The sequence below is a fragment of the Ailuropoda melanoleuca genome, chromosome 19 (genome assembly GCF_002007445.2).
Source record: "Ailuropoda melanoleuca isolate Jingjing chromosome 19, ASM200744v2, whole genome shotgun sequence".
Taxonomy (NCBI): domain Eukaryota; kingdom Metazoa; phylum Chordata; class Mammalia; order Carnivora; family Ursidae; genus Ailuropoda; species Ailuropoda melanoleuca.
In genome coordinates, this window is record NC_048236.1 from 10,596,466 (window position 1) to 10,609,149 (window position 12,684).

Genomic DNA, 12,684 nt, shown 5'->3' on the forward strand with positions numbered 1-12,684 from the left:
TTTAAAGATGTACTATAAATAGCGCTCTTTTCATAGGGTCTTGAAGAAATAAATGGCCTTTAAATTTCCTTTACCACCAGTACATTGCTGAGAATAAGGAACTTTTTATCCAGAATAGGAACCAGACTTCACATTGGCAAAGGCTAGAATTAATTTCCCCAACTTCCAATACTGTTGCTACTGAACTTAATGAGAGGCAGTAGAGATGGTGGAGAGAAAACCACCACAGGAACTTACCGGGGAGCCAGTGTCCCGGTCTAGCTGATGACTTCAGGCAAGTCTCTGTCTTCCCTGCGCCTATTTTCTGATCTGCCCATTGTAGAGTTTCCTTGGGCCAGAATCAGATCACGCTTATGTCCATGCTTTGGAAATATTAGTACTATTATTAATGGAGAGACTGCAAAATCTCCATTTCCTAAAGGCAGTTCTACATTTGTCCAACACCGAATGAGCATCTAAACTGGGCTCTGTGCTCCTGCTCGGATCAAGAGTATAGGAAAGGACCTTTGATATCATTTAGCTCACTTGTATAATAGACTATGGCACTGTGAAAGCCAAGGGGGTAAACGTGAGTTGCTCGGACTCAGTCAGGAGACAGCTAAGCCAACAGAAGTGGGTCTCCTGATTCTCAGCCCACAGCCCTCTCTGCTGTCCCTCTCTGTCTCCTATTCACAAATAATAAGTAATGCCCAGGACAGTGTCTCAAGCATGAGAGCAGCATCACAGACTCAGGGAGGGCTGGAGGATTTCACAGGCTTGCCGGAATGATCATGGAAGGGTTCCTGGAGATACATTTTATTTACTTATTCAATACCTATGTACTTAATCCCTACTATGTACCAGTGACTGGCCTTGTTTGGGGTGGAGTAGGGCAGAAATAAAGAGGATGGGGAGCTCCAGGGATATTTCAGACAATAAAGTTCCTGGGCAAGAATGAGCCCCTGGGTAAGGAGCTAACCATAGTCAGCCTTCCCCATTTAGTGGGATCTGCTGGTATACTGCATCTGTGATCACAGAGATTGTTTTTATTTTATAGTAAGGAGATAAGATGTGGAGAAGTTAAAGGCCTTCTGCAAAGTCATACAGTTTGTAAATGGCAGGTCTGCTGATTGCTAGTTGAATGTTTCTCCGAAAAATAATATGTGTCAATTTCATGACTTCATCAGCAATGGTGGGGACATCCATGTTTCTCTAGGTAAGGAAAGTAACGTTGTGGCTGTTAGAAGGTTAAGAAGCACTATGAAAGTACTAGTCTTTTCTCTTGGTGTGAGAAGCTTTTCTGGGGAATGGTAAGGATGAAGGACTTCTTCCGAATTTAATCAAATTTCAGTCTTTTCGATAGTCTTGGTTCTACAATTGTGACCTAATAAAATGGTATCTGTGAATCTGTTAAAACCACTAAGAAAGAATGGATATGAGCCATGAGAACTAGAGAATATCTTAGCTCAAATTCCCCCTCCCTTTTGCTCCCTCCCTTCCAACCCACAGGATCATTATTTAAGAATTCTTAAAGAATTCTTTAATCCTTTAATGAGATGGGGAGTATTGAACCGATTAGGTGGATCAAACCCAAGCTATCATCTCTAACTGAGGTCAGGGTCAGGGACTACTTGATAAGCTTTTATGACAGGGACACAATGAGCACTCAATCAGTGTGAGCAGTCCTTTTTCTAATAGTCATCACTCCAGAGTTCTGTGTTCTATATTGAAATGAATATTTCCAGAAACAAATGTTTACTTTTTCCACTAAGAAAACATTGAATAAATCTAGGCTCACCCTTCTGCAACTTCTCATATTGTTCAGTTGTTTCAATAAATTCTTCTTCAAACTAGATAAAGGATAGAAATTTTGTTATAACTTTAATGTCCACGGGGCGGGGGCGGGGAGAGAGAGAGATGTTCCAGTATAAAATGCGCAATGGCTTTCAGAATGAAAATTTTTTTAAAAGATTTTATTTATTTATTTGACAGAGAAAGAGACAGCCAGCGAGAGAGGGAACACAAGCAGGGGGAGTGGGAGAGGGAGAAGCAGGCTCCCAGCGGAGGAGCCTAATGTGGGGCTCAATCCCAGAACGCCAGGATCACACCCTGAGCCGAAGGCAGACACTTAACAACTGAGCCACCCAGGTGCCCCCAGAAGGAAAATTTTAAAAGGAACCACAGACTTGTCAATTTCCATACAGCTGAAAATTCCACCAGTGTGTGTGTGTAGATTAGCTTATATGGGCATGGGACCGGCACCCCTTTTGGGGTTTTGCCTACTTATAGGATATCCTGAGCCCCGTTCATATTTTCCCTTTTCTTCACTGTAGCTCTGTTTTCTCTCCTAGTTCTTGTCCTTTTCACCAGCTTCCCCCAGTGATTTCCCTTTTTTCCATTCCTCTCTTTCCTTTCTTTTCTCTCTTGTGTGTCATTTTCCCTCTCTCTCAGGTCAAATTAAATTTCTCTTTGATGCTCATACATTCAATGAAAGGGATCAGAAGATCATTACTCAGGTGAGGTTGTCATTGTTTATGGATGGAATCCCTAAAGCTTCTGTGGGAAAGAGCTATTTTTTGGTCCCTTAAACCTCAAGATGGGGGTAGGATAAGGTGAACAAAACAAAGAAGGTCATGCATGAGTCCTTCTCTTAAAGAAGATGGCATTCAAATGGGGAAAATGAAGTCTGTACCTGCCTGAAGCCAAACAATTCCAAAGAAGTTGTGAAAATCTATGGAGAAGCCAATGGTTAAGGAATTCAGAATTAAGGAAAGATCCCAGTGGGGCAGACCTTTCCAAGGAGGGCTCAAGAGGAGACCAGACTGCAGCTGGGCCTAAGGTTCCAGTTGGCAGCCATGGGTAGAGCAAGACTGAGGTGCCAGGCCAGAACTGGAAAGACCACAGGAAATCAGCTGGTTTCAGTGAAGACAATAATCCAGTTGTGGGTCTCCTCTCCTTCCTTTGTCTTCTGAGTCACTGTGAGCTCTTGCACCCCTATGAAGCTTCCGGAACATCTCCCTAGGCTTCCACCCTCCCAACCCTGCTTAAACAGAGGACTATGATCTGTCCCTCACCTCTTACAAAGAAAGGTAGGTGGAAAGGGAAAGAGTAGATCTCCCTTGAAGGCACCATCCTAAATTTTGAAGGGGGAAGAGGACCACTCCAGTCCACCCAAATTACCTTCCTTCCTTTTCCCAATCAGGAACTGACCTCCACTCCAGCTGCAGCCAGCAGCCAACGGATCGATTCCATCCTGCCCCTGCCACGAAAGTAGAAGAGCTTGGGTTTGGTTGCCATGACTCCAGGCTCCGGGTTTCCTGAAGGCAAAATAAGAAAAATAAGAAAAGCAAGAGAACAATGATCACAGAAGCAGGATGGTGGTTACGTCCAGTGAGGAGAACCAACGTTGTGACTGGGGAGGGCCGTGGAGGGGGAGTCTGGAGTGCTATTAATATTGTTTCTTTTTTTTTTTTTTAAGATTTTATTTATTTATTTGACAGAGATAGAGACAGCCAATGAGAGAGGGAACACAGCAGGGGGAGTGGGAGAGGAAGAAGCAGGCTCATAGCAGAGGAGCCTGATGTGGGGCTCGATCCCAGAACGCCGGGATCACGCCCCGAGCCGAAGGCAGGCACCTAACGACTGCGCCACCCAGGCGCCCCTTAATATTCTGTTTCTTAAACAGAACTAATAATCAGTTTCTATAACTAGTCTTTAAACTTCACATAAATGCACTCTCCTGTATGTATGCTCTATCTTACAATTTAAGAAAAAAAGAAAGAACAAACGATACATATCAAGGTATCAAGGTATTCCATAGATTTGAGAGACTGTCTCTGGTATTTTGAGACAGGAACCAGGAGTTAAAATGATGGCTTCAGGAATGACCTTGCAAAACAAAATCTTGTCTAACAGTGGCAAGGAGCTGGGTTGGTTTGGACCGAAATGTTCCATGGGAGTTGGGCACACTTTCGTTTCTGTCACAAGACTTTTCTGAATGCTGGGGCATGCACAGACAGAGGTAGGCTTAGTCAGGACCAGGATTCTAGTCTTGACCCAGCCACCACGGAGCCAGGCAAATGTAGGCCCAGTTCAGTAAATCTGTCTGCCTGCGTGTCCTCATCTGCAACTGGCAAGGATGGCGCTAGGTGACCCGCAACCTTTTAAAGAAGAGGATAGAGCTACTGCGAGCACACCCGATCGCATTTTCTACCTCGCCGTGGCAAGGGCCACAGTGGTTATTATGTTAGTGACCCCTGCCTGTCTCACAGGATTACTGAATGTTCATTGAGAATACTAAAAGCTCTATACCAACTTAGAGGACGGCTGGGTCTCCTTTCCCCACATTTGCCGCTCGACCCCATAGGCAACAATGCATGCTTCAAGGAAATGGCCAAAAAACCAAACTGCTGGCATAGGCAGTGCGCATGGTGCGGTGGCTGGGAGGGTGCATGCACCCTCGGGGTGACACACAGCTCGGAGAGACTGACCTCAGCTTCCCAGCACAGTGCTTACCATGGCCCTTCGCCCACTAAGCCCCACACTGCCAAGTATCCTGTCCTAGCTGGGATTCCACGTGGGGATGCTGCCTGTGCTAAGGAAATTCACAAGAAAGTTAAAAATCAGAAGATCAGTAGCTCGGTTGATGATGAAAACTGCAAATACCCACAATCATATGACAACAAAGTCACTTGGGTTCACAAAATCTTACAGGTGTTTTGAAGCAATGTTGCCCGCAACCACCCGCTTTTCTTATATCTTAGATTTACAGTTGAGCTCTTGGAAAAGTTGAATTCCTTTCCTCCGCCCCCGCCTTTTTTTAATTTGGAAGTCTTCACAAATACGTGCATCATCATTGCATGGAGCCAGGCTAATCTCCGTATTGTTCCAGTCATAGTGTATGCACTGTCAAAGCCACACTAATTCCTTTCTTGCTCTGGTCCTGTCATGCCCTGGGCACTGCCTCTGTTGGGTTGCTGTCAAGATTCATTCCTTTGAAGTTGCCTCTTTAGCTATTGAGTCTTGAAAGTTTCAGGAGTTTCCTAAAAACCCACTACTTTATTGTCTTGGGAGACACAATGATTATAAAGGCCCCCAATTCCCTGATTAGAGAAATAGGTTTGAGTGTAGTAACTCACTATTAACACACCTTAGAATGAATCTTACAATAAAATCAGAGGGAGAGGAGAAATCGTGGCTTTGTGTTAACCTCTCCCCAGTAAGAAAACTCTCGAATTCTCTGTTCGCCTACAGGGTCCCGAGTAGGATGGTTAAGGAGCGAACCTAAGCACTGTTAGACGTCAGAAGGAGGAAGCAGAGCAGTTGCCCAACATGCCAACACACAGCAGGATACGTGTGCCCAGTGGGTTCCAGTGCTAGAGAAACTCACATCCACACAGGCCATGTTTCGGGTACTGACCAGGTGTCGGGAAGGCTGCAAGGCAAACAAACAACTGCAAATATCAACAGCAGCAAACTCTGGGCGATTCACAACTGATTCAAGCCCTTACTCCAAGAACCCCTTCCCATCTGTCTGTCCTGCTGCCTTCGGGCAAAAATAAAGCAATACTGGTGAAGTTAAATATCACTGTCTGTCTTGAGGAGCTCCATCTGTCACTCTCTGCTTATCACACAGAGCTCCAACCAGTTTGACCCCTTTCCACCTGCTCTGAGAGACGGGGATGAGGCTGTGAATCTGGCTGGGGCTGGTCTTGGGTAATTCATGTCGTTCTGTGTCCCTGAAACCCTCAACCAGTCCAGATTCTGTTTGAAATAAATCTTACAGTGAAAGAACGTGGGACATAGGAACAACTGTGAACACCCTTTTTATAGTAATTCTATCCTGCTCCCCCAGTTAGCAAAAGCTGAACGTTACCCTTTGGTTTTGACCGTGGGTCCAGAAAAGGTCATGTCTGGTAGCCTCCAGAAAGCCGTTTCTAAGCAATGAATGGTCACTTAAAATGCAGGCTGAATGGTCTTTCTTCTGACTATTCTCTTAGTTATTTGAAACCTACAGAGATTAAGATCCTAGCCCCAGATTGCCCCAAGAGAGAGATACCTAACACGACTACTGAGTGTCGTAACATGGAAGGCTCCAGACGTCGTTTTTGTTCCAGAGACCCAGTGACATCTCTCAGATGAAAGGAGAGACAGCAAAATGTAGTCCTAAAATGGTCAAGAGAGGGCAAGCTTCTTGCTGGCATGGCAGAAGCAACACTCAGAGGGATGCAGAGATATGAGCCCTCGGAGGTGCTGGGATAAAACAGTGGGGAGCTGGCAATATCAGGTAGACGAGAGCCTGAATACCTGCAATGGAATGTGCTGTGTTCCGTTGGGAGGGAAGTTGTTACCGGGTGAGAAGGGAAAGCTGGGCTCCTTAGAGCCAAGAATCTACCAAGAATGTAGATTGACAGCCACCCTGGATTCACTGAGAGAATGAACACAGAGAAAGCTGAGGGCATGGCTGTGGATCTGGTCCCGTTCATTTACAGCCCCTCTGCAGGCATGATACCCACCCACGTCCAGACCTCAAATGGAAATGGTAGCTGTGTGTTACTATGCCCATCTTGCAAAGGCAGGGGCCTCTGGGCTTTAGAGTCATGAGTCCTCACTAACATTGTGCAACCTTTTGCCACCTCTGTAACCCTCGGTCTCCTAATCCTTAGAATGGGTGTGGTGGTTGCACTACTGCCCTCAGAGAGCTATTGTGAGGACGGAGGACTGAATAAAGTAATGGATAAAGTACATACCACAGTATTTAGTCCATACCGAGTAGAGTCCTCCATGCTTCCTTAAATGAGTTACAAACAGATTTAACGTTTTCTTAGAGTTTCTTATGCTGATCGGCTTGTCTATTCATTTTATTTGTGATTTAAAAGTGTGCGTTGCAAATGCTACTGATATTTTGTAAAAGGGAGCCAAGACTTTTGTAAATTTGACTCAATACTGCAAAACAAGATATTTTAAAATAAATCTGATGTGACTTTTGCCTTTGTTTTGTGACTGTGAGTATCACTGGAGCTTTCTCATGGTTTGCTGCTAGATGTAAGAGTATTTTGGGGATTTTATGTGAGGCCTTTGTGCCCACCTCTATCCCCCACTTCACTTCTGCTGGCCCCTTTCGCATTCTCAGGGCTCGTGGGAAATGGAAAGATGTATCTTTGGAATCCAGAGTTGAATGACAAGGGACAGGATCACTCCCCTCCCTGCCAGCCCCTCTAAAGCTTCCCTGATGTTCAAGGGAGCCCTTAAAGCCCAGGGTTAGAATAAAGGAGACCCCCCTCTGATAAACAGGACTGTAGCCTGCCACCCTCCCTTTCTAGTCCAAAAAAAGGAATTTTTTTCTCTAGTTATTAATAACCAGTCACTCGAATGATAAGCAGTCACCACTTCTTGTAAAAATCTGGATAAATGTTTGTGTCTCCCATGAACAGCCGGTTCTGGCCAGCCAGACCATTCCTTATCTATCCACCTCAGCTCGATGGTGTCCTAAAGTGGGCTCCTAGATGGCTGATGGAGGACTGAACCGGGCGTTGTTAGGAGCCACACCAGGACTCCAGTCCCTACCCCATACCCTTCCCGGGAGCAGCTGTTTCTTCTGGACGAGCTGAGTACAGAGAAGGGACCCCATACCACTTACAATCTCATCCCAGCCAAGGACCAACGGCTCCCCCTGGATTCTGCACTGCAAAACTCCAACGAGGTGGCAGGGGTCAGGGCATCTTCCTTCTGTCTCCTAGAGAAACAGTCCAGGTCTATCCCAGACACATTGGTTACACAGAACATACTCTTATTACCTCAGTGTGCCACCCTGAGATGCCAGTTTCTAAACTTGCTGAAGTGTCTGTGTTTGCTCTTTCATTCTTTCCTTTAACATCAAACGTTTACTGAGCTCCTCTTACGAATACAGGACTAGGTTAAGCACTTCAGGCATACAAAGATAAATAAGATCTAGTTCCTGCCATCAAAAACCTTACAGACCTCATACCTAGTGATGGAAACATCTAGACTGCTAAGTTGTAAGTCAGGATGAAATAGTGTTTAGAAAGAAGTACAATATGGTATTACAAGAACTGAACAGAGCTGTACAGAATGAGCAAATACAGGGGCGCCTGGGTGGCCCAGTCGGTTGAGTGTCTGCCTTTGGCTCAGGTCATGATCTCAAGGTCCTGGGATTGAGCCCTGCTTTGGGCTCCCTGCTCAGTGGGGAGTCTGCTTCTCCCTCTCCCTCTGCCCCTAATCCCACTTGTGCTCTCTCTCTTTCAAATAAATAAAATCTTAAAAAATAAAAAAAAAAAAGAATGAGCATATATAAATACGAGTCTGTCTGAACCCTGTCCCTTCCAGCCCCGTAGCGCTATAGGTTAAGGGCCTAAACCAAGTCTTTCAATACTTTTTCTTTGACTTTTAGTGAATTTCAACAAAGGTTACAATAAACCACAGCTTGGTAATACAGAAGACCAAGTTTGTTTGTGCTTCAAAAGTAAACCCAATTATTCTCATTGTTAAAAAAAAAAAAAAGAACATTGTCAAATCATGAACAGGTGCAATGGAAATATTTGCTGTTTTCATGAGAAATAAAGGGAACAAAGGAGAGTTTTCTGGACTTCACCCAAAATGCTGACACTCTGCGAGCACAGCCACTGGGAGATCCAGAACCCGAGGTGTTGAGCTCACCATAAACTCACACCCCAGTCTTCAAGTCTGTTTTTTGTGCTGCTAATATTGACCAACAGATATGTCCTGAATTAAATTTGGTTCACCAACGAGGCTTCCTGCATAGGGTTTATTACTTTGGGAACTGAAAGTCACCTCTTGGGGCTTGCAAACATCCCCCATGTGCAGCTTCACCTGAGATGAGCCGTGGGATGCATCCCCCCTCCCCCGCCCCAGAGCCCCGGGGACCTATGCCTAAGGCAGGGGCAGCAGAAATCAGTGACATAGCTTCACAACTTTTGGATAGTCAGAGTGTGGGCCTTGATAAAAAAACATGCCCAAAATCTTCTAGAAAATGTGGGGGGTGCCTGGGTGGCTCAGTCGGTTAAGCAATCCACTCTTGGTTTTGGCTCAGGTCATGATCTCAGGGTCGTGAGATCAGGCCCCTTGTTGGGCCCCATGCTCAGCGTGGAGTCTACTTGAGGATTCTCTCCCTATCCCTCTGCCCTCCCCCACTAAAATAAATAAATAACAGCTTTAAAAAAAAAAGAAAGAAAGAAAAGAAAATGTGGAAGAACTCATATCTGAGTTTGCCCTGGGTACCAATAAAAGCAAAGACCTAAGTTGAAATTTGAGCTCTATTTCTCACTTGAGCAAGTTTTGTAAACTCTGAGCCTCAGTTTCGTGATTTGTGCAATAAGACTTATAGTTCCTAATTCATGTGGGTAGTTACGAGGTGGAAATCAGATAATGTGTGCAAATCACTAAACACAGTACGGACTCAAATGACGCACGCACACATACGCACGCACACATACGCACACATACATCCGTATCTCCAGATTCCAGCAACATTCACGTGCGAGAGAAAAGAAGTGAAATTTGCTTCTGAAAGGAAGGGAAGGCATTCTCTAGGAGTGTAATTACCATTGGCTTCACCTGGAGGCTTGTTAGAAATTCAGACTCTAAGTCCCTGGGTCAGAGCGACTGAATCAGACTCTACATTTTTCACAAGAGCCCCAGACCATCACTTGTACATCACGATGAAGTTTGAGAAGCCAGGTCTGGAGCGAAAACTCTACAGAACTGCATCTGGGGCTCAGTGAGTGGCCATAGGTCATTCTTCTCGGGGACGGTTGTGCAGGCATAAATTGCAGAGGATGATGTTTGAAAAATAGGGTGAGCAAATGGTGAAGGGCTGGAGTTGTGTGTGGTTCAGAAAAAGGGGCAGGGGCGCCTGGGTGGCACAGCGGTTAAGCATCTGCCTTCGGCTCAGGGCGTGATCCCGGCGTTATGGGATCGAGCCCCACATCAGGCTCCTCCGCTATGAGCCTGCTTCTTCCTCTCCCACTCCCCCTGCTTGTGTTCCCTCTCTCGCTGGCTGTCTCTATCTCTGTCGAATAAATAAATANGAAGGGCTGGAGTTGTGTGTGGTTCGGAAGAAGGGGCAGAGGAAATTCAGGGTAATTATAAGTGAATTTCCCATGTTCAGTCATTTTTGTTTACCCGCTTTGGGGAGATGCGAGGCTTTCTTCAATCCCCAAGTTTAACCAAGTAGCAGGTGTGTAGCTTCCTTCCAATCCTGGGGCAGGTCTGTAAGAAATGTCAGGTGTCTGGGCTGTAAAAATGGGGTTGGTTCAGAATTTGGTAATCTCCTTCATTTCATCCAGTTTTAACAGTCTTTCTCATCTTCTGTCTCTTCCTTTGCCTTCATTCTTTGCCTTAACACTCCTAACTGCAGAACACCGACATTGGGAAAGCAGCCCATCTTTTTGGGGTGAAATTCTACTGCCATTCTAGATAATTGAGCAAAATGGCACACATTTTTTTTTTTATCAGTTATTTCAACAGTTAGGCAAAAGGCAGGTTTTTATCGAATTTTCTGGATAATGAAAATTTTAAGGGGTTACATTTAAGAGGCTGCCAGTTTTAGCAGATGTTTTGGGCCAGAATATAAGACATCAATTCTAAATCTATTATCAATAAAAATAGCTGTAACATTTACTTTGGCTTCTCTAGTGGATCAGAATGGCCAATCTTCATTACAACCAGCAGATCAAAATGTGTCACTGAGACAAAACAAAACAAAACAAAAAAACGTCTCCCAGATAACCCTGTATTCCCCACAGAACTTAAATTTGCTAGACTGGAAAGATGCCTCATTTTAGCCCTAAGTACATAATGTTTCAGACAAAGAATATGCTCAAGGGGGAAAATAGCAAGTAATGAATCGTGGAGCTTTACATCAAAAACTGGGGATGTGCTGTATGGTGACTAACATAATATAATAAAAAATATTATTATTAAAAAAAAAGGGAAATAGCAATACTAACAGCATAAGCAAGACTTTCAGTAGAGCCTCGAAGTATGGCTAAATATAGCCTTAAAGTTACAGTCCATTTGTAACAGACTAGGAATTACATCTCCTCTATTTTCCTAACATGACCTATTAGCAAAATATTTAATTAGTCTATTTGATATGTTGACTAGTTGAATTGGGCATGTTATCGAAAGCTAAGTGCCCTGCATGGGACTAGCGCTTCCCAAAAAAACAGCTCAAATACTTACCTGGCATTTTTTTTTTATTTGACAGAGATAGAGACAGCCAGCGAGAGAGGGAACACAAGCAGGGGGAGTGGGAGAGGAAGAAGCAGGCTCATAGCAGAGGAGCCTGATGTGGGGCTCAATCTCAGAACGCCGGGATCACACCCTGAGCCGAAGGCAGACACTTAACCGCTGTGCCACCCAGGCGCCCCTTACCTGGCATTTTTAATACACAAACAGCCAAACGATATTCTGAGTGGGGCGGGGGTGTGAGTCACCGCTGTAACAGCATGGTTCCGGAGGTAGCTCTAGTCCCACCTCGCATGCTACTCAATTTCTCCAAAAACCCCAATGTTTCAGTTTCAGAAATGGTATTTCCTTTCTGTTAAGGTCTAATGGATCGACTCACGTTTCCAAAACTAATGAGAGGTCGATGTACACACCCAGGCTTATAAACTGGAACGAAAAATAGACCCAAGCCACAAAAGAGACGTTCACCTGCCCAGATGATGGAGGCTGCTGGGAGAATAAACAGAGTGGGCCACCACCTGCCCCATTGCTGTTCAGCGATCAGGACAAGTCCTAGAAAAATTGTTTCAGGGCATGACTAAAAACTCCTCTGTTTTTCAACTTAGCACAGAACCCCCCGCCCCCGCCAGGGATGCAGGACCCCAGAGGGAGGCCCCCGTGTCAGATTATTTAGATCATGTCTTCCAAGTGTATGCAGACACCTAGGGAAGGAGATTTANTTGCTGTTCAGCGATCAGGACAAGTCCTAGAAAAATTGTTTCAGGGCTTGACTAGAAACTCCTCTGTTTTTCAACTTAGCACAGAACCCCCCCACCCCCGCCAGGGATGCAGGACCCCAGAGGGAGGCCCCCGTGTCAGATTATTTAGATCATGTCTTCCAAGTGTATGTAGACACCTAGGGAAGGAGATTTAGTCTGTTAGGCACCATGGCACAGAGTGGGTGCTGCCTGTGTTCTTCTCCTCAACTGCATACAGAAGTATGAGATTTGGGGCGCCTGGGTGGCTCAGGCAGTTAAGCGTCTGCCTTCAGCTCATGATCCTGGGGTCCTGAGATCGAGCCCCACATCGGGCTCCCTGCTCAGTGGAGGGCCTGCTTCTCCCTCTGCCTCTGCCCCTTCGCCCTGCTCATTCTCTGTCTCTCAAATAAATAAACAAAATCTTAAACAAATATATGAGATTTGCCTGAGGAGGAAAAAATGTGATGACTCAAAGCTTCAATTCTGCTAAGTTGTGTTATTTCCACCAATCAGCTGAAACGCCACTTAACTCTTACATATTTTTGAAATTACATTTAATGTGTGATAGGGGGGTGGGGGGCATTTTAAGGTCTCATATGTATGTCATGCATTGTCAATGAGTCTTTAAAAGTCCTTGTCTAAATGGACATTTGCTATCTCATTTTCATGTACACATCTACTCCCTATAAAACTATGTTCCTTTTATTTGATCTAGGCAAGATTAAAATAGGCATTGGGG

At 45.0% G+C, this 12,684-nt stretch overlaps 1 protein-coding gene across 2 annotated transcripts in view; it reads right to left on the reverse strand.

Moving 5' to 3' along the window:
* The window catches only part of LOC100466745 (glutathione S-transferase A4), a 39,418-nt gene that overhangs the window by 6,856 nt on the left and 19,878 nt on the right, over positions 1 to 12,684 (reverse strand). The window contains exons 1-2 of one of the 2 annotated variants that reach the window (XM_034648050.1): positions 3,190 to 3,290; positions 1,778 to 1,829 (exon numbers count right to left, since the gene is read on the reverse strand). The exons of the other annotated variant lie outside the window; for it this stretch is intronic. Of the exons in view, the coding sequence (XP_034503941.1) occupies positions 1,778 to 1,829; positions 3,190 to 3,276 (139 nt within the window). The 5' untranslated portion in view covers positions 3,277 to 3,290. Of the gene's footprint in view, positions 1 to 1,777; positions 1,830 to 3,189; positions 3,291 to 12,684 lie in introns of those variants that run through there. 2 annotated transcript variants of the gene reach the window in all.